Source organism: Arvicola amphibius, chromosome 14 (assembly GCF_903992535.2).
Source record: "Arvicola amphibius chromosome 14, mArvAmp1.2, whole genome shotgun sequence".
Classification (NCBI taxonomy): domain Eukaryota; kingdom Metazoa; phylum Chordata; class Mammalia; order Rodentia; family Cricetidae; genus Arvicola; species Arvicola amphibius.
Window position 1 is genome coordinate 13240547 of NC_052060.1, and position 27371 is coordinate 13267917.

A 27371-nucleotide genomic window follows, 5' to 3' on the forward strand; every position below is an offset into this window, starting at 1 on the left:
CCTACCCAGTTCTATCTCATGATCCTCCCCATTCATGGTTGTCAGTCCTCCCTATTCCTGTCTGGCGGTCCTCCCTGCCCATTTGGTGGTCCTACCCAGTCCTATCTCATGGCCTTCCTCACTCCTGTCTGGCGGTCCTCCCTGCCCATTTGGTGATCCTACCCAGTCCTATCTCATGGCCTTCCTCACTCCTGTCTGGCGGTCCTCCCCATTCATGTCACTCCTTCCCACTTTTCTCTTCCAGAGACCTCAGCTGCCGTGAGCCTTAAACAGGTGGTCAGTGCTACCTGAACTCAGTCTTCTAGGCCCTGGTTAGTCTCCACCAGGCCTGCCACTGCCGAGTTAAGAACTGGCCTTAGCCACACAGTGTTAACGCTCAGACACCTCAGTCTCGACATTTGTGATTGCGCTGGCAATGCATCTCCATGGTTTTGGTGGTGAGTCAGGAAGGCCTGGAATTCCAACCTCTTGTTATAAAGCTGGATATGCTACCTGGCATGTCTGAATTTTAGTTCCCCTGTGATAAGCGACACATAATGACTTTCAGCATATGGAAAATACAGCACTCAGTCAATACTCTATAAATGGCAACTAATATATATATATATATTTTTGGTTTTTCGAGACAGGGTTTCCCTGTAGTTTCTAGAGCCTGTCCTGGAGCTAGCTCTTGTAGACCAGGCTGGCCTCGAACTCAGAGATCCTCCTGCCTCTGCCTCCCGAGTGCTGGGATTAAAGGCATGCGCCACCACCGCCTGGCTGGCAACTAATATTAAAAAGATGTAAGATTATTTAGGATCCTCCTCTAAGCAAGAATATAGGCCAAGTAAAATGCCCGATGACAAGTCTCTGTAAAATTTTTGTTTGTTTGTTTGTTTTTTGTTTTGTTTTGTTTTGTTTGAGACAGGGTTTCCCTGTAGTTTCTAGAGTCTGTCCTGGAATTAGCTCTTGTAGACCAGGCTGGCCTCGAACTCAGAGATCCGCCTGCCTCTGCCTCCCGAGTGCTGGGATTAAAGGCGGGCGCCACCACTGCCCAGCGTCTCTGTAAAATTTTAAGTGACCCCTGCTGACAGTCCCAGAGGAGAGTGAACCAGGAGGCTAACACATCTGGATAAGAAGCGTCTCTCTAACACAGGCTGAGGGGTCTTTTGATCAAGTGCTTGGTCCAGATGTGCTTCTGGTTTGGAGAGATTTGGGAGTATTTGTATGTACATAGCAAAACTGGGTCTTGAGAAGAGGACCCAAGCCTGAGCAAGAGATTTAGTCATGTTATAAACACAGAGCTAGGAGGCATTTTTATATAACACCTGCAGTGTGCCTGGACTGTGGCCCATCCCAGGAGGCCAAGTGCGGAATCTTTCATGTGGGACATCATGCTTGTTAGTGCTCAAAATTCTCAGTGTTGAAACTTTTGGGGTTTTGGAACATTACAGATTTCAGCTTATAAGGCACAGGCCGAGGCTACTAAACATCTGGTCTTCAGCTTGTTTTCTGTGTCTCCTAGAGATAGATTATCACAGTATCCACAAGTGCCCCAGAAGCTGAGAGGCACAGCCATACACAGATGCTAAAAAGAAGCCAGTGGATAAAGGGCACCTGAGCTGGCAGAAAGAAGAGAACACAGGTGTGGATGCTTGGTGGGGACACTCAGTGAAGCAGACAGGCACATGGTGGAGGAAAGAGTGGTCTCCAAGCTCACGTGAGCTGCTAGTAGACACTAGGTCTTTCCTTAATATGCACTTAACAGAACTTTCACAGCCTCTAGTTTAATACTCTGACAAACAGATTTTAAAGAAACCAAACAAAACATTTTAAAGGGTGAATATGAATAGTTTGAAGAATTTTTTTTTAGCTCAGAGAGGATTCCAGGAAGAACAGCAAGGATTATGCACAGAAAAGTTGGCCGCCTGTTCCCTATTTCTGGTGAGGAATCAAATGAGAGGAAGTGGGCTCGGCCGTCTGGAAGAGAACTATTCTAGCAGCCATGGTTATTAAAAACAGATCATTTACTCAAGGACATTACAGGATTTCTCTCCTAGGAAATCTTGAAAAATTAACAGGATGTCCACGTTCTCTAAGCATAACAGCCATGTTCTATCCTCTCTCTCAAACCGTGGCTACAGAAGGGTCTAGCAACTTTTGGGACAGATGGAGATGAAGAAGTATGGCTGATCTGGATAGGAGATCACTTGTGTGTGTTAGGGAGGGTCATGTGTAGAGTCCTAAAGGGCTACCTGAATGTGCAAAGAAGTAAGGGGGAGGGATGTATCTCTGGCCTGCCTTCCAGAGGTGGGATGGGACACAGAAATGTTTACGGCAATAGACCGCGACTTTGCTCTTTGAGATGATGTGTAGACCAGGACTGCGGCCCAAGTTGCCCACACAAAAGAAGCTCCGCCGAGCATGAAGCCGCCACAACTGGAAGCCCTGTATCTTTAGTACCAAGGCTAGCAAATGGTAAGAGATGGGCACACATTCTCAGTTCTCTAGTTTCCGTGAACTGGTACAGCTCCCTGCCCAGCTGCGGCGCAGTCCCGGCCTACATCACTGTTACAGCTGAGGCGCAGTCTCTGCGGCTCACAGCACAGAACTTCAGGTGGCGACTGGCAGTGGCGCAGGCGACCGCAGGGTCAGGCGACTGCAGGGTCTGGAAGTGAGTACGGACACCCTGGAAGGCTCCGGAGAAGACCCTGAAATGGAACAACTGAACCTCAAGGTTGGTGAGGGGCACTTATCATGCAGGCCACTCTGATGGGGAAGGAACAATGCTTTCCAGCAGTTACCAAGCTATGCCAGACTAGCTCCATGACTCGCATCTGGAGCACAAGAGTCACGTGACCGCAATCACATTCTCACACAAAGTGCAGGGTGCTACCGGCCCATGTGCCCTTGTAGCAAAGCTGTTAGGACCCCCCTTACTGAAAACCACACCCTCCTCTGCAGGAACAGTCATGCTGCCAATGTGCGAGTACCAAAAAAGGAACACAAGCAAAAAAGCTTGGAAGCTTGCAAGTACCTATGTATCTGCAGAATCTCTTTCTTTTTTATTGTTGAGAGAGCAACTTGCTATGTAGCTCAGGCCTGCCTCTGATTTGCTACATAACCCAGGTTGATCTTAAATTTGGGATCCTGCTGCTTCAGTTTTTTGAGTGCTGGAACTGCTAGCATACTCTGCCATATCTGGCTTTCCAGAACTCCTATTTAGGGGTAACAGTGTTAAATGGGATGGTCTCATGTATCCCAGGCTGACCTCAAACTTGTTATGTAGCCAAGGATGGTCTTGAACTTCTCAGCCTCCTGCCTACATCTCCAGAGTGCCAGGGTTACAAATTTGTTACCATGCCTACATTTTATATGGTCCTGAGGACTGAACCTAGGGTTTCATGCAGTCTAGATGAGCACTCTACCATTGACCTACATTACCTCCCAGAGGAACATCTAAAGCTGTGCTCTGTAGGAAAGCTAAAGAGTTATGAAAACACCAAAGCTTCCTACAAATATACTTTATTTGCACTTAGCTTTTAAAAGTATGTCCACCCATTTGTTTCTCTCTCTCTCTCTGTGTATTTGTGTCTGCACATGTGTGTACCGCAGCACGTGTGTGGAAGTCAGATGACAACTTGTGGGCACTGTTCTCACCTTCATTATATAGGCCCTTGTGGTCAGGTCAGGTCGCAGGGCTCGGTGGTGAGGGCCGCCACCACCCGACTCATTTCAGCAGCCGTCATTCACACGTTAAGACAGCCAAGAGCGCAAACACTCTGATGGACAGGGAATGCTACTCTTACGGTGTTGCGGTTACATTTATTAACCTTGGGGTACCAGATGGAGACATTTAGGGGTTCCAAAGCTACCTTTGAGAACCAGTGCCCAATCTCCAGTCTTGAGATTGGCTGGAGTGTGAGTTTCATTTGCAGCTGGGAAGGAGTTTCTTTGAGCGCACAAGAGGCTCTGGCTGTCCCTGTCATAAACTAGACAATTCTAGCGTCGCCAGTGCTGCATCCCAGACACCCCAGATGGTAGCTTAATAGCCTGAAAGAATTAATAGCACACCTCTGAGCACATTATTCACCCAGAGAATGGTTCAGGCAATGCAAAGAATCTGGCCCATTTATAGCTCACACAATTGCTAAATAATATGCAATCATAGAAATGAAGCATGGCATATGGTAATCCCTTTACTATATTGAGATTCATTGTAATAGAAGTGCTGTTCAAAGTCCTCATGGAAATGTGAGAGGCATACCTTTCTTTTCTGGAAGAAACATCACAATAAGACAGGCCAGTCCTCCAAGGCACAGAAACGCTGCTAGTGTCCGCTTCCGACCAAACCTAAATAATAGGAGGAAATCGCTTATTTCGCTAAAGAATCTTAGAAACTCATCTTCCCTTTCCTCCATCCCCCAACTTTCCTATTTAAGTGTCCTCGACTTAATCTCTTTTTGAGTAGGTGGCAAATGCAGCCGATCAGGAGACAGAGGATATACATGAGCACGAAAAGGAAATCCAATACATGACAGGTCAGATCCTGTCCACAGGGAAAGAACCACTGTATTTCCAGAGTGCAGGCTGTAGCAGGACTATCTTACCGCACGCCACTTCTTACCTCCCTCGGTCCCAATAACAACCGTGCAGCATGTGCTGTTGCACGCCCCATCTTTTAGAGATGGAGACTGATGAAGAGAATGGAGTCCTCTAGTTTGTGCTGGTCTCTGGTTACCCGACTCTTATGGGGTTGGAAAATTTAAATACAGGGTTTGGGGGAGCCTTTTTTGTCTGTATTTGTTTCAATCATTTAGAAATATAAACAGGAAAAAATTCTTGTTAGTGGTTTCTATTTAAGTAAAACTTACTACACACTTTAATTTCCAAATAAGAGGCTCAGGTTTAGAAGAAAGATGCTTTCTATGTTAATCTCCACTTTCCAAGGGACTGCAAAAGGTCAGGTCCTCTGCTAGAAACTTCAGTATTGTAATTCTGGTAGCTAATCTGTCAGGGTAACTTTAGAATTGCTGGTTTTAGAATAATTATAAGAGGAAGCCTAGTGGGGGAGCTTATTGCAGTCGGAAAGCTAACATGTGGCTCAGACTAGAATGAAACCCAGGTCTGCTTGACCCCAGAGGCACCAACCTTGTCCCCTTTGTATTCCAGCCCCACCTTAAGGCAGTAGCTGCCGGAGAGCAGGAAAGGTCTGGTGTCTTTTGACAGCTATTTTCAGGCTATGTTTAACATCTAGCATGGGATGGCTTTTTTTTTTCTTTTTTTTGGGGGGGGGGGGGTTTCGAGACAGGGTTTCTCTGCAGCTTTAGAGCCTGTCCTGGAACTAGCTCTTGTAGACCAGGCTGGTCTCGAACTCACAGAGATCCGCCTGCCTCTGCCTCCCGATTGCGCCACCACCGCCCGGCATGGGATGGCTTTTGAATGACACTGAACACGATAGGCAGGCCCCAGGCAAAGGCTATTGGTGAATGGTTTCCTGGCGACACTGCAAGTGGCCACCAGAGGCTTACAGAGGAGCCTGTAGCTAGCTGTGAAAGAGGTAGAAGCACTCTTAGAGGGATGCTGGGTGTGGTGGCTGATCTGCTTCTGGGACCAGGACGAGAGTGATGGTCACTAGCAGAGGACTCAGACAAGGCAACTGCAATGCTGTCTAGGAGGAAAACCTCCAGCTGAACGGAGTCCTGCATTTGGGCTGCAGGACTCTCAGCTGGAACATGCTGGCAGATGTGGCAGGAGAGTCGGGATGTTACAGCTCACAGCCCAATGCTTCCCTGGTTTCTTCCTTCTGCTCACTAGCCCACTCCTATGCTCAGTAAGGTTTTACTCTTCACTTTTTTTCTTGGTTTTTGGAGCCAGGGTTTCTCTATAGCTTTGGAGCCTGTCCTGGAACTAGCTCTGTAGACCAGGCTGGCCTTGAACTCACAGAGATCCACCTGCCTCTGCCTCCCGAGTGCTTACTCTTTGCTTTTTAAAATAAAAAATAAACAACAACCTGGAACAGGTTGGCCTGACACTTAGCATTTGTTTCTCGATTCTTCTCTTCATCTCTCCCCCAGGTACTCCCCAAAGGCTAAGCACATTTTCCTTGGCACTCCGGATCGTGCTGTTTCCCTATCCTCAAAGGGGTTGCAGTCTCTCTATCTTTTCCCTTCTGCCTGGATTTCCAGCCTGCCTGCCCTGTTATTTTTCTTTCAAACTCTAAGAAAATTGTCATCAAACTCCTTCCAAGTCTGTTCCTAAACTCTTTTATTAATTAGTGTACATAACCCCAAAAGAACCTTGGTTTCCTGATTAATCATGATGTGCAATGTCTAGGAGTAAGAAATGGCCAAACTCAACTGGTTCCTTCGCTCACTAAATAACAGGAGGGATAAACAGACCAGGATGCAGGTCGCTACGAAATAACAGTTGAAATTTCACTCCCTTGCTCACAAGCAGCCAAAGCAGGGTTTATTCTGCCCCTTCTAAGTAGTTCCTAGGAGGAAGGAAGTCTTTCTGGTTCTGTCAAGTTTTTTCTTCCTGCCTTTAAGGTCTTCTTCTGGATTCTGAGTTGATGGGATTCTATCTACATGGAGTAACAACCACATTGTTCAGGCCTATGAATCTGCATAGACGACTCAACGCCCCTCTGATGGTAGTGCCTTTTACACTGAATTAAAGACTACACAAGGATTTATACTCACAATAAAAAGTGAGCTTAGCTGCATTGAGCCTGAGAGAAACTGATGAACCGTGCTGCCTATACACTGTCTGCAGCCAGAGAGCGTAACAATCAGGTAAGCACATACGGAAGACGATGTGTGTGCTACAACGCACAGCCCCTAGGTCTGCATCATAGCCCTCCGTACTCACCATCTTTGGTTAATCAGGTAGATGCAGAGAGGGTAGGATGGAATCTCTATGAGGCCAGATAAGGCCAGGTTGGCATAAATACTGCCCCCCAGGTCACCGGCACTCAGGGTGAGGCCGTAGTACACCAAGCTGCACACAAACCTGCATGGGGATAGAAGGACTGAGAGGTGAGAGAGAAGTCCACAGGGCAGAAACAAGATCTTCCAGGAGATTAAACAGTACCGGTTCCATATAAAACCCTCTGCTGCAAGTAAGGAGTTTGACTCTCCCACTGAGCTTTCTTTTCTATCTTGATCTAAACTTTCATCCTGTTAAGAAACAAAGGCATAATGGGGCTTTGGGAGTGATTTATGTCCGTGTGTTATATAAAACAAACGAATGGACAGTTCCTGCTTGAGGAAAGGCATTGTTCTTGCCTCCTCAAGCATTTCTGCACTGAAGTGGAAACAATGGCCCTATTCTTACTTTATTGGGTTCAACAATCTAGGGAATACTGGCCTGTGTCTTTTGATATTATCAGGAGGGCTGGACTAAGCCTCCTATGGGGAAAGCCAACAGGGGACGCCTAGAGAATGGACTGGATCTTCAGATAGGTCAACTGCAGGCCACAAATGCCAAGCTCTCTGTCCCCCTAGGATCTTAGTCACTTCCCATCTAAGATCTTCAACAGGCCCACGTACTACAGAAAGCAGAGCAGAGAAGAAATGGCCAGTGTCACGGCAGATCAGGACCTTCGGGGAAGATCAACAGGGAGCGAGGCTCTTGAGAGACAGTAACTCATTTCTGCACACCATTATCGAGATTCACACTTAGGGAGCGCCTCCTAGCTCTGGCATTGTGCCAGGCACGTGTCTGCGTCCTGCAGTGGGGAACCATGTGCCAAGGAGTTCAGTTCAACTGTGTGCCAACCTGAAGCTCCAAATCCCAGTGAGGTGGTGAGAGGAGCATCAGCTGCTGTGTTAGAATCACAGCAAGAAGAGCGGGTTCTAAGGACCATAAGACTGGCCTTGACTAGTAAATGCAGCCAGCTGATAGCCCACGGGTTCCTACCTGGGCTTTCCACCTCCGCTAGATCGTCTTTTGCAGGTGACCGTGGCCAGTGCCGGCTAAAGAGGTTCCTCGACTGCTTCTATTTTGTTCTCACTGGAAAAAGCCTGGCATGTTGTGGCTGCTTCGGGGTCAAGTGGCAAAGGGAACACTCTATTTTTCCCTCGGCTTGAAAATACAGCAGTGGGCCAAGTGTCTGGGCTGTGAGGCACAGGCTGTGGTGGATTGTGGACACAGTTCAGAGACAAAGCCGTAGAACATTTGGCCTGACATGTATAGTGCGCTAGGTTCACTCCCTCAGAGCACAAAAGGGAGCTTTACAAGTGAGTACTTCCTCTAGCGCAGCTGACAGGCCGCGTGATGAGCAGACTCAGAGCTGGCTAGAGCTCCGGGTTCCTGTGCACTCGGCCTCTGCTTCCAACGAGTCAGAACCTCCAGTTAGCGACATCTGCACTATACCGCGGGTTTGCTTTTCAGAGGTTCTCTTAAACTCCATGTTTAACATTCATGTTTGATATGCCCTGGGACACGAACCTCCTCAACCGTCTCCCTGAAACTTCATTCTTTAAAAGGAGCCACCCAGAATCCTGGATGAAGCTTTTCCAACTCAGAAGCATTCCGAGAGGCAGGCTGGAATACACTAAGCAACTGAGTATCAGGCTCAGAGTGGCAACCCTTCATCTGCTGACTTGATGTATGGTTCTGTCCATTCCTTCAACCTCCTGTAAGCCTATCAGTGCCAGAGATAACATTTCTCAGAGAGCAGAGGGTTCCACACAGAAAGCACTGAGGGATGGAGGCCTTGTCTGGTTTGGGTTTTAACAAGATGGCCTCATACTGACAAGAGGTCACTCATCCCACAGCCCGGTGGAAGGACCAGGCTGTCAGGAACCCGCTAACATTCAAACTGAAGCTTCCATAACACCTCCCAGAATTACCAGATGAACATCAGGATCAGAGTGTGTCCTAGGAGGACCCGGTAACGGAAGAGATCCAGGACGCTTCCGGTTTCCCTGCAGTTCCGGTTGGCCGGACATGTGAGTGAGAACGTGCACTTGAGCTTGCGGTTCCTCCTGGCAATGAGGTAGAGAGCCTCTTCTGCCTCACGCAGTCGACCCTGGGAGTATAACCAACGAGGTGATTCAGGAATGAATCTGAAAGAGACGTCATTAAAGGCTGGATATTCATACAGGTGCGCATGCCGAGGAAGGAGACAAAGCCCCCCCTCTGTAGGCGGCATCCCTCACCACAGCTCAGTTCCATCACAAGCCTGAGATATGACCTCCCCGGGGACACAGGAGGGAGAACGAGGGGGACGATGGCAAACGGTGGATCCTTTTATCAGTTGGAACTGAGAACATGCATTTCAAATACTGCTTTAATAAAGGTAAATTTTATTATTAAGAACAATTCTAATTGTTCTTAACAATAAAAAAAAAAAAAAACCCAGAGTCAGCTATCAGGAGGTGAAAGCTGAGAGATCAGAGAAGCAGCGCAGCCAGCCACTAGAGAGACCTTTGACCTTTACTGACTCCTCAGACTGAAGGGGCGATTCTGTCCTCAGACTGCCTCCTCAGACTTCATCCTCAGACCTCAACTGTCTCCACCAAACCTGAGACTCAATGAGCTCCTGTCTCCTCCCGCCTTACATTTCTCTCTCCACCCAGCCAGATCGCTCTTGTCTCCACCTCCCTAGTGCTGGGATTAAATGTGTAGGACTCCCAAGCGCAGGGATTAAAGGTGTAAGCCACCACTCCGGTGGCCTCTAGTGGCTTAGTGTTGCACTCTGATCTTCAGGCAAGCTTTGTCTGTTACAACACGAACAAAAACAAATAGTTTCCATTTCTGTTTAATTAAGTTTCAGTAAGTGAATGGCAAACTCTGTTTTTGTTTTGTCTTTGTTGTTTTTTTTTTTTTTGAGACAGGGTTTCTCTGTGTTACAGTCCTGGCTGTCCTGGAACTAGCTCTCATAGACCAGGCTGGCCTTGAACTTACAGAGATCCACCTGCCTCTACAGTGCTGAATGATGCACATTCCTCACAAGCATAGGTCAGAGGTCAGACACACTCTGAGTCCCCATCACATGCTGGTAGGCAACACAGCAGTAGGCACAGCCTTGGTTTATGTTTTTGTCTTTTTCTTTTCCTGAGATGATCTCACTATGTAGAACAGTTTTGCCTTAGCTACATAGCCCAGGATAGTCCTGAATTTAAGACATTCCAGAGTGCTGGGATTACAGACATGTACCACTATGCCTAATCAACTGGGTTCTTAAACTCTGGAAAAGTCTCACATTGAGATAGAAGTCTTTATTATCAGCCAGGCATGATAGTGCATACCTTTAGACCTAGCACTCATGAGGCTGGGGCAGGCAGATCTCTGTGAGTTCGAGGTCAGACTACTCTACGGAGTAAGTTCCAGGAGAACCAAAGATACACAGAGAAACCTTGCCTTGAAAAACCAAAACCAACTCCCCCCACCCCGAAAAAAACAACAAAAAAGGAAGAAAGAAAGAAAATTTTATTATCTAATCAAACAAAACCATTTCAAAGGTATTTTTAACCTAATGGCATGTTATTTAGGAGGGAGATGTTAGTTTTAGACTACACAGAAGCATGAAATGGAATAACACATCTTTGCCACTTCTGTAATCCAATGTGCCAGTTTCAGAGTGTCCTGAGGACCTTTCTATTCCACCAAGACTGTAAAGAATAAAATTACTTCCAGGGTAACTTCTAGGTACAGAACAACAGGGGTTTCCTAACACAGCCACGAAGTGTTGAACCACTTGTGGTATGCCACTAGCGTCTTCGTGGTTTCAAAATTTAGATACTATGGGGGCTGGAGAGATGGCTCAGTGGATAAGAGCATTGCCTGCTCTTCCAAAGGTCCTGAGTTCAATTCCCGCAACCACATGGTGGCTCACAACCACCTGTAAATGAGGTCTGGTGCCCTCTTCTGGCCTGCAGACATACACACAGACAGAATATTGTATGCATAATAAATAAATAAATATTTAAGAAATTAGGTACTATGTAGAGTTTGCAGACCATTCTGCAGACATTTAAAGAGGTTCTGTCCCAAAGACTAAACCATGACATAATAGAAGCTTTTTTTAAAAAAAATTTAGAGTGTGTATGTGTGTATGTGCATGTGTGCACGTGTGTGCCTCTGTGTGCATGTGTGTGCCTGTGCATGTGTGCTGGTTAATATGCTGTGCTCTTAGAGGCCAGAGGAGGATGTCAGGTCCCCTAATCTGTTCACTCTTTGCCTTATTCCTTTAAGGCAGAGTCTCTCATCAAACCCAGAACTTAGTGTGGTTTCTCCTTTCTCTGCCTTCCACAGTGCTGGGTTACCGGCGAATGTGGCCACATTCAGCCTTTTATGTGGGTACCAGGATCTCAACTTGTTTTCAAGTTTGCAAAGCCTGGAAGTCTTTCTTCCTCACTAAACACAAAACCAAATCACATTATTTTTTAAAAAGTCTAATCTGACACTCTGCCTTAAGTAAAAATCTGAAGAAAAAGATTGTTGTTTTCTCAAATTCCCGATGCTTCTCAAGAAGGATAGTGAACAATAAAACTACAGGATCCAGAAGCTCATTAGACAGCCGTTCTGTCTACAGCCACTCAGTGAGCATTTCCGTTTACACAGAGCAGTATAACGGGGCTGAGAGGAAAGGGGCTGGGACAAAAAGGAGCGTTCACAGAACTTACCCACTGGGGACAAGGACACTCCTGCACAACACCGGACTGTTAATCAAAGTCACCTATAATGTCTGGTAAAATCCTTTAGTCACCTCCTTGTTGCCAATTAATTATTGTTATTGACTAGTAAGTACATAACCAAGTCAACACTGTTCTTTTGGAAGCTACCGTACACAGTATAGAACTACTGTGCACAATATAGAGCCACTGTATACACTATAGAACCACTGTGCACAATGTAGAACCACTGTGTACAATACAGAGCAACTGTGCACAATATAGAGCCACTGTATACAATATAGAGTCACTGTGTACAATATAGAGCTACTGTGCACAATACAGAGCCACTGTGTACAATATATAGCCACTGTGCACAATATAGAGCCACTGTATACAATATATAGCCACTGTGTACAATATAGAGCCACTGTGTACAATATCGAGCCACTGTGCACAATATAGAGCTACTGTATACAATATAGAGCTATGTGTACAATATAGAGCTAGTGAGTACAATGATTTAATTCAGTCTTAATATAAATAAAAAGAATTTGAAGAAGACAGCTGACCTGCTTATATACAGAAACATATGAAAACAAAATTTAAATGGGGGCAAAACTGGAAGGAGTGCAAAAGAACCAGCAGGAATCATATCAAAATCCTGGCATGATTGTCTGTGGCCAATAGTGGTCATATACTCCCCAGCCTTTGTGTTTTCAGGATATTAATTAGCAATAAAAATCCAAGACTTCACCAATCATATTGAAAATGATATCTGAGATTGAGAATACTTTTAGAGCTCATGACTCCGTTTCCCTCCTTTCTACTGTTCATGTCCTGAATTCATTTCTCAGTGAGAACATTTCCTCATCTAGCACTAAGCAGTAGCTAACTTAGACTGCAGACTCAGAAAGAGAAAGGCCCAATGGCTCACATCACACATGAATTTGCCTGGACTGAAGGAGCGATGAGAGCCAGGCTAGGTGCAGGAGCATGAGCTTTGTTAAATATTTGAAAAGAAAACTCACTTACTCACCCATATTTACATGACTGCTTATTAACTCCATGCACTATGTGAAGCACACTTTTATTACTTTCAAAAATGTCCAGTGTGCAAGCTAATAAAATGTTATTTCCCTTTATAATAATAAAACTACCTCGCTATAGCTCACACAACTCAATCGTTTAATGGAGTTTTTTTTCTTTAATACAGGTTAACTATTCTGATATGTTCATTTCTGCATTTAACAGTTCTCTTGTTATCAAAGACACCGTGGAAGCAAATTTCAGTTCAGAGCCCACCAAACCTCTCAACTTAGAAATTGAATAAAGAGCTATCAAATTTCAGAACAACTGAAATTAAGATTCTACCACGGGTCTGTTTTACTTTAAGTCACAAAAGAAAGAGACCCCGGATATCACTGGATGAAATTCTTGTTTACACAAAAGATTTTAGTCTGATACCTTAGGAAAGAAACAGATCTCACTGGCCACATTAAAGCTGGTTAGGTAGGCTAAAGTTGGGGCCAAGCACCATGATGTGACACTTGGGTGTCTGCTTATGGCACCCACCCTGGCTTGGGAACTGGATTTCACCCTGGCTTGGGAATTATTCTGGTACTGCAAACAAGGGATCTCATGTGGACTTTGCACTTAGAGGCCCTGCACTGAGACTCCTGTAAGAGGAACAGCTGTCGCCACATGTTCAGCTCCACAGCAGCATCAGACCTCGGCTGCACACATGGCTAGATCCGGATGGAAGAGCTTTAAGATTAAGACACTGGGAGAGAGAGAGAAAGGGGAGGGGAGAAAAAAAGAGAGAGTGGGAGAAAGAGAGAGGGAGAGAGAGGGAGGGAGGAAAGAGGGAAGAAAGGAAGGAAGGAGGAAGGGAGGAAGGGAAGGAGGGAGGGAAGGAAGGAGGGAGGGAGGGGAGGAGGGAGGGAGGGAGGAAGGGAGGGAAGGAAGGAAGGAAGGAAGGAAGGAAGGAAGGAAGGAAGGAAGGAAGGAAGGGAGAAAAGAAAGAAATGTCCATCACCTGAAGGCCAGATGCAGCTGATGACTCTAAACATGAGACACCTGCATTCTAAGATAACCAAATAGCATCTCTCTCTTCCAAGGAGCTGACAAGAATTGTGTGTTTGCAGTTTAGCTCTTCCCAGAATTCACTGCGGGCAAGCTCTTGAAAGGAGAGATGCTGCTTACTTGCTCGCTCATATCCTTCTAAGACACTTTCTCTTTGAGGGACAAAAACTCCAGGAGAAAAGTCTACTTACAAAGACAAGAGGAAGACAACAGTTCCCTGAAGGTTGACCAGAACAGCGAGGGCCCTCCAGGAGCGGATGAAGTATCCTAACAGGGCATATTGCGCGATGCCCACAGCGAAGAAGAGACCGCCGATGGATCCTAAAGCAGGAAAAGAGAATTGTCACTGGCAGAGACCACCCACAGCACCCTTTCCCGCCCTGATCAGTGTGCAGGCCCTCCTGTGAGTCATCAGTCCTGCCCTACTAATGTGTGCAGCAGAACACGGGGAAAGGCTATGCAAGCGCCCGGCTTCAAGTTATAACACCAAGAGGGGCCAGAAACCTGTAAACGGGAGGAAGGGCAGCTGGTGTGGACAGGATGGAGTGCCAGGCTTCTGCCAGGTGCTGTCTGGACTGGTTGCTGCCCTGACTTCTGCCTGCATCAGTGGCTGATGCTGGAGGTATTTTTCAATGTGAGTGATGGGACTTTCAAGTCATGCAGTTCCGGCAATGCTGGTCTTAATCTTTTTTTAAAGGTTTTATTCTATTTATTGTACGTGTGTCTCTATGTGTGTGGCTTATGTGTGCCACGGTGCCACGGTGCACTTCAGTAGGTCAGAAGACAACTTGTGGTAGCTGGCTCCTTCTTTCCACCATGTGGGTTCCACGGCTCAAACTCTGATAATCAGAGCAAGCAATGGCACAGCGTGAGGGGCAGGGCAGGTGTCTGTGACACAGTGTGTTACATGTGACAAAGCCCAGCTCTGTACAAGGTCCACTGACATTCTGAGCCACTCCCTTCTCCTCTCTTGTTTCTATGGAAAGGCAGCTTTTAGATGGGCTTTGCTTGTCTTCATCTTAATTTTTTTATAACGATCTTATAAACAAATGTTTTCTTTGATCACCATTCAGAGCTTATCACCTTATGACACAACAAGATGACTAATACACTGTTTTCCCTGTCTAGGAAAAGAAAGAGCCAAAGGTGTGTGTGTGTGTGTGTGTGTGTGTGTGTGTGTGTGTGTGTGTGTTTAGCATTCTGAGAGCACGATTCAGCAGGTAAAGGAATAGAGACAGTATGGAGTCCCCTGGAGATTTAAGACAATCGATAGCTGTTTGGATTCATTATACTGCACCAATAGCACCCAGCTGGCTTCCAAGGACACGGCTCCCCAGCCACGCAGTATTCACCTATGATGACACACACACACACACAAAAGGAACACAGTTGGGGGACAGGATAGGCTGGTTTCAGGGGGATCAAGTTGAAACCCGAGCTTTACCAAATACTACAGCAGTGGTTCTCAACCTATGGGTCACGACCCCTTTGGGGTCAAACGACCCTTTCACAAGGGCCACATATCAGATATCCTGCATTATCAGATATTTACATTATGACTCATAAAGCAGCAAAATTTCAGGTATGAAGTAGCAACAACAACAATTTTATGGTTGGAGGGTGTCGCAGCATGAGGCTGAGAGCCACTGTACAGCAGTGTGATTTTGAACAAGTCGCTCTCATTGTGAGCTCCCATCTTCTCATCACTGAAGCATCACAATAGTGATCTCAAAAGGTAGCTTTCGTTACCAATATTTCCTCGAATGAATGCTTGTCACACAATGCTATACTTGTGGGTCTCTCTGCCTTTCTCCTCACTGTGGTGATGGGTTTGGCAGGAAGCAGTAACTCTGAGAGGGTTGGAGTCCAAGGAGCATGGCTGTGGGAATGTGAAGCTGTTTGCTCACAGCTGGGCACAGCAGGAAGCAGAGAGGTAAATGTTGGCCTCATTTCTCTTTTGCTTTCCTCTTTATTCAGCCTGCACCCTTAGCCCATGGGCTGGTGCCACCTTCTTCAGGGTGGGTCGTAGCTCCTCAGTTAGTCTCTGACGTGCCCCAGAGTGTGCTCACTGGAGTATTTCTTAAGACACCAACCTGACAATTCATTAGCTACCACAGCACCCTATCACAGTGTGGGTTTGGGTTTACATGCTCTCTCCATTAATCGGGGTGGGGGCAGGGAGGACATCTGGAAGCCTCTGGTTATGAGCATCCACTCTAGGAGATGTTCTGCCTTACTTTCCTTTCTGTCAAGAACCTCTCAACCACACTATCCTGGAGAACTAGCTGTGTAGCTCAAGGGAACCAATCACAGTTCCCTTAGCTGTAAGAGTAACCTTAGCTTGACCAATCAGAACTTGTAATTTCATTTTTTAAGTATTTATTTATTATAATATTCTGTCTGTGTGTATGTCTGCAGGCCAGAAGAAGGCACCAGACCTCATTACAGGTGGTTGTGAGCCACCATGTGGTTGCTGGGAATTGAACTCAGGACCTTTGGAAGAGCAGGCAATGCTCTTAACCACTGAGCCATCTCTCCAGCCCAGAACTTGTAATTTCAAAAACCGCCCTTGGAACTGCTGGGTCTCATCTCTGGCTGTGGACGTTTTCAGAGAGAATGAAGAGCAGAGTTGAGAAACACTACCTGGTTTCAGAAACCTCCGAAGCACAGCTGCACCGTCGTAAGATGTTGAGCAAATGCTTGCCCTGTATCTGCCTCTTTAGAGGTAAACTCTGCCACAGCCAATGGAAGAAGGTACCACCAAAAGGGCATGGTGGACAAGAGGAGATGATTCAAAGATATGTTGTCGCTTGGCGACCTTACACAGTGTGATGACAACGGGGGGGGGGGGGGGGGGGGGGGGGGAGGTCCAGACGGTGGCGTCAATGCAGGCACGAGGCAAAGAGCTGCGGCTAAGATGTGCTTCCTGGGAAATTTGGCTGAACCCATTAAAAATTTGGTATTTCAAGTCCTTTATCATAATTCTGGAATGCCATGTTATGTACCTCGGGGCCTTTATGCTTCCATTCACATTGGTTTGCCACTTATTTCTTATGCATTTCAAGTCTCCTGTCCCTGCTCAGTGAGAACCTGGCTAAATGTCGGCAGATCAGAAAATACTGTTTAGTTCTGACTTTATTGTGTGAAAGGCACCAGTGACTATCCCAGTTTCCAGACCCAAACCCTAAAGTCTCCCTTAGGCCTCTCTCTCCCTCTCTCTGACGACTCCTCTCCAGGTCATGGCTACCAAAACCCAACTCAGTCTTCCCCCTCCTTCTCTGCTACAGCCCCCACCTTGCCAGAACCACCACTGGTCTCACACAGCCAACCACACAGCCCCTGAAAGACCCCTCAGTGTTTATTTCTCTTCTCTTGTGTCATAGACCCGTGAGAACAATCTTTCTGTATGAGGTCCCAACTTTCCTCTTTGCAACATAGGCCCCAAAACCTTCCTCTGCATTTTAAATAAAAATCCAATATATATGCATGCATATATATACATATTCACGTGCATACAATAAAAACTAATAAAATAGAGGGCATGAATTTGAAGAAGGGTAGGGAGGAGCACATGAGACAGTTTGGAGGGAAGAAAGAAATATAATTGTAATCTAAATTTTTTTAAATAAATGAATTAGTTCTAAAAAGTGACAATGGTATTCTCTCATAATATTGTCATTTTGATACATTTTCATTGACCATAAGGCCAGTTTTGTTCCTATAATGGTACAAAAATATTGTTTGTACTAATGATTGTTAAGTCAATGAAAGTTTTTTTTTAAAAAAAAAATCTCAAAAAGTTACCAGTGCAAATCTACAATCTAAAATGTAGATGTTTAGATAGGCACTCTCATAAGATAATATTTAAGTTACATAACGCGTGTCTGTGTGTGCATGCATGTGTGTGCATGTGTGTGAGTATGTGTATGGTGTAGGGATGTGTGTGTGTCCAGGTCCATGTCCCTGTGCATGTGGAGGTCAGAGGCTAACATGTCTTCCTCTACTGCTCTCTACATTATAGTCTGGAACAGGGTCTCTCACTGAATCAGGATCTTGGCATTTCAGTCAGCGAGCCCCAGGGATCTACTGTTCCCATTTCTCTAGCAGAGGGGACAGGCATACTGTTGTGCCTGGCTGGGGAATCTGAAATCAGCAAACACTTTACTCACTGAGCCACCTCTCAGGTCCCCAACCGCTATTCTTGCCCGTTTTTATGTCAATTTGACACAAGTTAGAGTTATTTTGAAAGAGGAGACCTCAACTAAGAAACTATCCCCACAAGACCGGCCTATGGGCAAGCCTGCGGTGCATTTCCTTGACTGATGATTGATGGGAGGAGTCCCAGCTCACTGTGGGACATGACACCCCCAGGCCAGTGATCTTGAGTGCTGTGAGCAAGCAGCTTGAGCAAGCCATGAAAAGCAAGCCAATAAGCAGCATTCTCCCATGGATCTTCCTCAGTTCTTCCCTGCCTTGAGTCCCAGCCCTGGCTTCCCTGGATTATAATCTATAAGTAATAAAATGAAATAAACCCTTTCCTCCCCGAGTTGATTTTGGTCATGGTGTTTTATCACAGCAATAGAAACCCTACCTAAGACGACCTCTCAAAGTATTACTAGGGCTAATGAGATGGTTCAGTGGGTAAAGGTGCTTGCTGTCCAGGCTTGATGATCTGAGTTCAATCCCAAGTCCCACACGGGGCTGAAGGAGAGAGCTGACTCCTGAAGATGTTCTCTGACCATGCGCATACGAGTACATGTGCTCACATATGTGTGCGTGTGAACACATATACACATGCGAAATAAATAAATATAAAAATTTCAAATAATTCTTTTTGGTATATTGTGGCGTTGAGAGTATGCTGGGATTATTAGAAATAATACAGAATATGGCCTCGATTTAGAAATTTAGCCTCAATAAGAAATGCTACGCCAATGCCCTCTAGTGACCAGAGAAAGGACTGAAAACGAGGAAATCCACGAAATAAGAGTCAGTAGGATGCGGAAAACACCCAGTGTTTTCTGCTCTGCACTGTTTCCCAGGGGAAGGAGAAATGGGACACGCCCAGTCATCTGCAGACAGGTCATGAGGTGGCCACCACACTGTCTGTGAGGCAGGCCCAGGGAATGTGAACGTGATCGCTGGCATTCTGAGAACACACTGGAGAAAGCAAGGCTGAGCAGGCTGAGCATCCCTAACACACAAAAAAAACCCAAATTCCAAATGGTCCAAAATCTGAAACATTTTGAGAGTCAACACCGTTCCTCAAGTGGAAAAAATCCATACTTTACCTTGGTTGCGATGGTCTGAACCCAAAATAGAGACCTAAAAATACTGCACAACATCACCTTCAGGCTGTGTGAATAACGCAGCCATGAAATGGAAATGCATTTTTGTGCTTAGAATTGGGCCACATCTCCAAGGTATTTCGTTATGCATAAAAATGTGGAATGTGGAACACTTCTGGCCCCCAGCATTAGGGCAAGGAATACTCAACCTGGAGATATGAAATGCCTCAAGTCCAAGTGTGTTTTCAGACTTGGGTTAAGCTGGTTCCCAGCATGGCTTCCCAGAGGCACTCACACCCAGAGCGGCACCAAGTGATGCAGTACCTGCAAGTGCCCAGTAGGCGGTGCCCACGCATTCATTGAGCAAGACAAAGGCCACCAGGGACATTCCTCCATTCATCATGCCCACCAAGAAGCGAGTCGCTGCAAAAAATTCATATGAGGGGGAAAATCCATTTGCGATGGCAAATAAGATGTCAAGGGCAAAACCTGGGAAGAGAGGAACAATATTCAATGACCCAGAAGCAAAGCAGCGTTTGAAAAAAAAAATAAATTCTATTCATCAGTTTGTAAAACAAACCTTTGCAAAGGTAAACATCTTGAGCTATGTTGTTCATTTTCCCCCTAACAATTCGCCCTGAAAACTATGAAGAAAAGCCAAGGCTTGCTTTCTTTGTTTAACAGTTTCTGTCAGTCACACACCCTTTTCAGTTATTCATAATAATGCTAGGAAAGGAAAATCCTCATTCATACTCGGCCTGTCAAGACCGCTACGTCAAATCCTATAGAGCGCATGTGAAATAGACCGACACAGGGAGATGCAGGGAAAGGAAAAGGAGCTCAGCAATCTTCCACTGCTCTCTTTAGAAGCAGGGCACTGCTTAGATTTGGGGGTTGTAGAAAGCACTGTCAAAAAAATATATTTTAACAGAAATAGCTGGCCTTAGCAGGGTGAACTCGTTCTGGAAAACCACTTAGCCAGAGAGCCATGGCTAGCTGCAGTGTGGCCTCTTGCCAGTGTATTAACAGAAGATCTGTCCACCTGCAGACTCAGAGAACTTGAAGGAAATAACCTTATTATTATTTCCTACGAGTATCAGGGAAACGAAAGCTCTTGTTCAGTGTAAGGACGTGGTGACAGGTTACCTGTGAGATAGACCTTTTTCCTCCCGAAGCGATCTGAAAGCTGACCAAAGGAGATAACGCCAACAAACACACCACTGAAGAAAAAGGAGCTGGCCGCACTGACTTTATAAGATCGGCTGGCAATTAAAAACCACTAGAAAAAAAAAAAACACGAGGGCTCCATTTAGGCCACAGAGAACAATATATACACTGAACTAAACAAGCCTGGTATCCAACACAGACTCGGACACTGGAACTCCACTGCATCCGTCACCATTATCCAAGATCTGGTACAATATTCACTATAGACAACATCCAAGAAGACAGCTTCAGAAACACTGGGAACCACTGATGCTATGGTATACTTCCAGAATATTCTTCAGATACTCCTAACAGAACTAAACACAGCACGCAGGTGCTAATTACCCGTGTGACTGCTGACTGTGGCTTTATCTCGAGTCCTCCTTGGCAGTGTTCAGAGAGAAGAAGCCTTGTTCTATATCCATTTTTCTGATGCCTAAACATCACATGGCACATATGAAGTAGTCAATGAATAAATCTTTTGTTTAACAGATTAGTATATTTAAAATTCCTTGAACATATTCCTCAAAATATTAAAATGGGATAGGGAGGTAGAGAGATGACTCAAAGGTTAAGAGCACTTGGTTACCCTTGCAGAGGACAGAGATTTGCTTCTCAGGGCCTACATGGTGGCTGGCAACTGTCTGTAGCTTTAGCTCCAGAGATCCAATGCCGTCTTCTGTTTCTGAGGGCTCTGCACAGACATACGTGCAGGCAAAACATTCGGGCACAGAAAGTAACACAAATTTAGATCCCACAATTCTCTTCTGGGTGAGTATCCATGAGCAGCTTATTCTAAATTCAGGTCCTCTGTCAACACCCAGGTTAACACATCATCTTTCCAATAATCAAAGTGAAAGTAACCTGTGTCAATCAACAGATCAATAGACAAGTAGAATGCCATACTCATGTAAATGAAATATTACTCAACCTTTAAAAATAATGCAATCTGATTGGTGCTACAGTCCGGATGAACTTCAGACATTATAGAACGAGCCAGGCCGGAAGAATAAATATTGCATGACTTTACTCATCTGAGGTATCTGCAAGAGTTAGTTTCCCAGAGAAGAATAGTGGCTCCAGGGGCTAGGTGAGGAGGGGCAAGGGAGTCATCGCTTAACAAGAACAGACTTTCCATGTAGAAGGACGAAAACATTCTGGAGACAGACCATGGTGATGGTTGCAGAATAATGTGAATATATTAAGGCCACAGAATTGCACACTTAAACACTAAAATGGCAACCTTTGTGCCATGCATCTTTAGCACGATGAAAACTTCCCAGAGGGCTATGATCTACTTCAGCACAAGGCAACCTCACTCTGCTCAGCACCATTTTCTGACATCCTATCCAGTGATGCTCACCAGTGAAGGGCAGCAAAGCACGCCCCAGGGGTGGACCCTCAGAGGACACAAAGGTGTGCCTTTTCTCTTCCTAGCCCCCTTGCGGAGCCACCCAAGAGCCCTTCTCACAGAGAAGGCTCAGAGCGGCACTTTTCTGGGTGCCTGTCGGTGTTTTTTATTTTACCCCTTCCCCAGGCTTTGACGGCTCACTGGGGCCTCCGAAGCACATCTAATCTCTCTCCTTGCTCTGTATCCCCTATAAGCCTGGGTTGATGAAGGTCTCGACAAGTCCGTTCTAAGAATCATGGCAGACAGGGTTATAATACGCGCTAGAATTTCATATAAGAGAGATGAAGAGAGCTCTGGCATTTGAAGAAGAATTTTGTTTTGCGGAAAGTTAATTCGTTTTGGATACACTGGTAGTTCTGTAGACGGATGTTTAATGCAGAAGGAATAACTAGGGTGACATATTCCGAAGTGGAAAAATGAGATGTTAGCTGCCATGTTGTCCTAGAGAAGCCAGCTCAGCATCCATCACGGGGACAGCCCTGCTCCTGTGACAGATGAAACAGGGCCAAATGGAATTGCTCTTAAGTACAATTAACCTCTTAATTCAAACACTTGCTATATTCATCCTGCTCTTAATGCTCATGCTTACATGCTTTTAAAAACTGGCTTGAAAGTTTAGTCTTAATTTCTCTGTGCTTTAGGAATTCCAGTCTGTTTCCAGGATACTCAGGTGGACAGTGAGTCAGGTCTGTCAGCCAGGAGGAAGTGACTAGTCTATTGACTGTATTTACCAAATTTCTCATAGCCACTAAGAAGGCTACAGTGCCATCCCTCAGCAACTGAATAGCTGTCAGCTTGGACAAGGATTTTTCAGAAGAAATGACCCAAGGGATGGCTAACCAGCAAATTCCAAATCCTGCTTCTCGGGCTGCCAGTTTCAAGTGTCAAAGTAATTTCTACTAATTTTTCTTCAAGTCAATGCTGGTTAGGCTAACGCACCCTCCCATTTCTCCTGGAATACATTCAAGAACGAGCATAAAAGTGGAAAAGCAGATTTTTGCAAAGCTAACTTGAGAATGGCTGGCTAGAGCCTGGGGTCTCTCCCGAGCAGAGCTCCATGAATTCAGCGCCGAGGCACGGGGGAGTGAGTGTTTAGGAACATCAGCTGGCAGAAGTTTCCCACAGGCCTACCCTGACTCTGTTTTACATTTTTTTGTTTTCAACTCCTCTAAAGCATCAGTTAATTCTTATTACTTAGCTATCGTGTGATTAGAATGGTTTTACTTTGTCCAAACTCATCTAAGATGCAGGGAGACATGATCCTTGTATTTTAACACAATGCGTGGAGTGGTTGGAAGACCATCAGCTGCTAGCTCATTCTTTTACCCTGTGGTTGTTATTTAGTGCCAAGGTAATATCCAAATCAGGAAATCACCAGGACATACGAAATTAAACTATAACAATCAAAATATAATTGTGACTTTGACAGTCTCAAGAAACATTTTCATGAATCTTCAGATTTTAAAAATCAAAATGTGTAAGTCACTCAAGTTCCTATTGGCTAGAGATTACTAAAGTAGTGACTCTCCTATTTTTTTTTTTTTTTGTTAGTTGTAGGCCAAATTCTAAAGCAATTAGAGTGGATGTTCTTTTTATACTAATTTATTTCAAATTGAAAAAATCACTTGCAAATCAAAATGCAAAATCCCACTTTCTCTCCACATACATTAGTAGGAAAGGAAGACTATAAAGACAAATATTTTTAGCCTCTCATGTTTACCTGACTAAGCAAACAGACATCTACTTTTATAGATATGTCTTCTCTAATCACTAAATAGACCCTATGAGTATTTCAAAATGGACCGGAAGAGCCTAGTGGTAAAAAGAGATGTCATCGTTCACTCTACAGAAAACGGGTCTGAGAGGAAATCAGCACAACTCAGGGTAGAAACAAGAGCAGGTGCCCCTACCATAAAAGCTGAAAGGAATATAAATATGGCCAGCACAGGTGCAAGCCCAGCACAGGTGCTCCGCGGAGCCTTCCAGCTCTTTAAAGAGAAGGAAAGGTGGGAGAGCAGAGGTGATGAGAATGAAGACAGACTGACTCTTGGCCGGCTATCAGTGACATATTTGGGAGAGGTTTTTGTTCTGACTTCATTCTTACTTGTTTAAAGGCTGAGGATAAATGAGATGTCCCAGTACGGGACTGAAGTACGGATCCACGGAGGACAAACCTGCCCTGGCTGTGACACAGAGTGTGGAATGGAGATACCAGGTGGACAGTGGGAAGGCTCATCCAAGGCTGCGAGTGAGCCAGGCTGACCTGGGCAGAATGGGAGCTCCTAGAAGAGAGCAGGCTCAAGTTAGGCATGGAGACCTGGCGTCCAGAGAGGCCGTGCTATCTTGGGATAGGAATTACTGATGCCTACAGGAGCGGATTACGCCAACCAAACGTGGAAGAAAGCTTAGAGGTGAGTTTTAAAGGGGGCCATAGATGTGTCTTCAACATGTCCTCAATCCATCAAGCCTTCATCTTTATGGAGATGTCAAGTTGAATCAGTGATTTCTCTGACACGGCAGAAGTATGATCATCTGGAAGAACAATGCACTTCCCTAAAATGGACTCCATGCAAAGGCATAATTCGAAAAGCAAAGTTAGCAGCCAAGTAATGAGAAATACAGACATCAAAGAGCTGTCAAATAGGCAGGCTGCACACTTTACAGCTAGATAATTAACCAACCGACTCTTGCACATTATTCTCCTCCTGTCCCCACAGCCACCCTTCGCACAGACTCGACAATATACTGGGGAAAGACTTTCTATTTTTAGCCCTCAGCATTTGTTCTATTCAGGAAACATGCGGGAAAATCAGCCATCGGAAGGAAAGTCGGAATAAGCAGATCCGTAACTTAGAGCAGTGCTCCACCTTCCTAGGGCCGTGACCCTTGAATATACAGTTCCTCATGTTGTGGTGACCTCGAACCATAAAATTATTTCAATTGCTACTTCATAACTGTAATTTTGCTGTTATGAATCATGATGCAAATATTTGTGTTTCCTGATGATCTTAGATGACCCCTGTAAAAGGGTCAGTTGACCTCAAAGGGGTCGCAACCTACAGGCTGAGAACCATTGACTTAGCGGAAAAGTATAAGGTATTGCTGGAAAGGAAGAGAGAGAAAGGCAGTAGATGCTCTGTGCCGTCTGTGCTCAGGAAACAGAAGGCTGACAGAGGGCAAAGATGGCAATGCTTTAGAGTTACAGCAGTTTTTACTGTAAGTTTTCATATTCGGCTAGGTTTATGCCCCAGGGCGTGCCTCAGTCTATGGTGTGTATGTCTTAAATGCAAATGCCCAATGCAGTTTCTGGTTTGAAGCTGGGTTTGTGTCACTGACTTGCAGTCTGTGTGCCATACTCAGGTCCCCACATGACATCAGCCCCAGATGCCCGCTTTTCCTTCCACATTGGTATTGCTGGGCTGCCCCACGCTCCCGGACTGCCCCACACTCCCGGATTGCCCCACGCTCCCGGACTGCCCCACGCTCCCAGACCGTCCCAGAGCACGGACAGGGCAGCACATGCCCCTCCAGCAAGCATACTCCTAGAGATCTGGAGGAGCAGAAGGGCCTCTCTGTTAGCTTTGAGAACTTCAGTGTGGGCAGCGTGACTCTCAGCCAATCAGGAAAGTCACAGGTCTATCTGCTTAGTGTTCCCCTTGTGGCCTAAATGGCCTATTCTCTTCTACTTATCCTCCTAGTTTATGGTGACATTTCATGGAAGTAGTTGAGACACATGATCTCAACACAGGAGCTGCATGTGGTAAGTAAAAGCTATGCATAGTAGGTTTTTACAAGTATTAGGTCATTTCCCTCCTCCAAGGAGGCCTGGCTCTCTCTTGCTCTCCTTGTTTTGGCCCGGGGCAGGTGATGACTATCACCCCCATATGAGTGATGCATGACCTGCCTTGCAGGAGCCCAGGTGAGAGCATGGCCATCCGGAGGGAAGCAAACATTTCTATTTCTGCCAGGAAGCCTGACTCCTGTCGGGAACTGACCATTCTTTGTACGTGGGTAGGCCCCGGCCTCCCTCTCCCCACCGACCCAGCTTCCTCCCACTGAACTTCATCCTCTATAACACATGACCACATCCCAGCTTGGTCTGATGCTCCCCGGTGGAGCTGACCCTCTCTCCTCCCTGCCATATCATCCCACACTTTCTTCTGCATGATGCACAGTGAGCCATGTGTTCCCTGGTCTCTCCCGAATGACACTGAGCTTCCTGAGGGCACATTTGTAACCCGCGTGCTAATCTCACAGCGCCTGCCAGCACTAATTAACACTCACTGAATTATGTATGCAATGAGTGAGTGCTATAGCCTTACAAGCATCTTCACAAACAGTAGATCCTTGTTCCTGGCTGACCTTGAACCGGCAGTGCTCCTCCTGCATCTGCTCCCTGACTGCTGGGATTCCAACCTGTGCTACCTGGCCTCACACGACAGCACTGTGATGTCATTACTAAAAGCCTTACTTTAGGGTTTATGAGTACCCAGAGACTACCTGACTATCTTTACTTCAGAGCCTCTGAGTGGCATTCTCATCAAACCAAGTATGGGGGACGTTTGGAATTTGAGGGGCTATCCTTTCAACAGCCATTCTGACATCTAAAGAACAGTGTGTTATAAGTTTAGCTCATGAAGGTCTGTTCGTTAGCGAACAAGGATTTCTACTAAGAACAATGGCCATGAGCATGCAGCGAGCAATGACTCCAGCCGGCCTGAGAGCCATGCTACCCCTCAGCCGATGGTGCCATGGCTCTCTGGTGGATTGTGCTGGGGCCCAGTATATTCACAAGTACCTCTTCAGCATTCCAAGAAATGGGGGCAGAGCCGTGGCTGTTCAGCCCACCAGGTCAAAACGCAAAGGAAGACAAAGGTAGCTATGACCCTGGCTGCTACGGCAGGCCACCTAAACAAGGGTAAACAAAACTGGCCTATGCCCAGTGATCCAGCTCCCTGCAGCTTGAAGTCACACTTTGGGAAAAACCACACTACAGCGACCACTTCTGCAGGCCAGACTCCTATCTTGTGGGTATCTCAAGACTGCACTGCTGGAGCCAACAGCAGCTTCCTAACACCCTGAAGAACGACCTTGAGGGCTCTACAGGACCTTGAGCGGGTACTGATAACAAGTCCACACAAACATCCTTACCAACCCCTTTGCCCTTGTCTTCTCCATAATAAAAAAAAAAAAATCACAAACAGCTTTGTGCAAGGAGCCTCCCTCCGGGAGCCAATCAGGCAGTGAGCACTCCCGCGACTGGAGAGTACTTGGACCGGGCATTTCCAGAGCAGTTTCATGGTGATTAACTAACTCGCTTCATTTCCATGTAGTTGTCAGTCTGAATTACCACTTAATGGGTGAAGTGTGCAGGCGATAACAATCAGTAGCACAGGCGTAAGGAAGCAAGACATTAAAAAAAAAATTAGCCCCTGCAGCAATTAATTGCAGCGGATTTTTCAAATAGTTTTAATACTCTGTCTTTTGACCCCAGGGTCCTGCTTGAGGAAAAATATATTAATCTCAAGATAATAGTCAGTCAACTTCAGCTCTTCAATATCCACAATGATATTAAAGATTCCAACCTTGCGCTTTTTGGTTGCAAACATTAATTAAGCATGATAATTGTGTGTCTCCATGATATTTGGTGTTTTCTGTAGGATTCAGAGCTCAGGGAATAATCTGAATACAGCAGACGGCAATCTTCTACATAAATCCACCCCAATGGCTATGAGCTCATTTGAGAATAGTCAAGACTCCTGGATTAGAGGATTTTTA

The 27371-nt window shown here is 45.7% G+C and overlaps 1 protein-coding gene across 5 annotated transcripts in view; it reads right to left on the minus strand.

Annotated features, from left to right (window-relative positions):
• The window catches only part of Slc22a15 (solute carrier family 22 member 15), a 56508-nt gene that overhangs the window by 15534 nt on the left and 13603 nt on the right, over window positions 1-27371 (minus strand). For all 5 annotated transcript variants that reach the window (XR_005283189.1, XR_005283188.1, XM_038312038.1 and 2 more), the window contains exons 3-8: window positions 20123-20255; window positions 19301-19465; window positions 13880-14009; window positions 8838-9053; window positions 6853-6993; window positions 4247-4332 (exon numbers count right to left, since the gene is read on the minus strand). Coding sequence is in view for 3 of the 5 variants with exons in the window: in XM_038312038.1 (XP_038167966.1) it covers window positions 4247-4332; window positions 6853-6993; window positions 8838-9053; window positions 13880-14009; window positions 19301-19465; window positions 20123-20255 (871 nt within the window). In the remaining 2 variants the exon portion in view is untranslated. The remainder of the gene's footprint in view (window positions 1-4246; window positions 4333-6852; window positions 6994-8837; window positions 9054-13879; window positions 14010-19300; window positions 19466-20122; window positions 20256-27371) is intronic.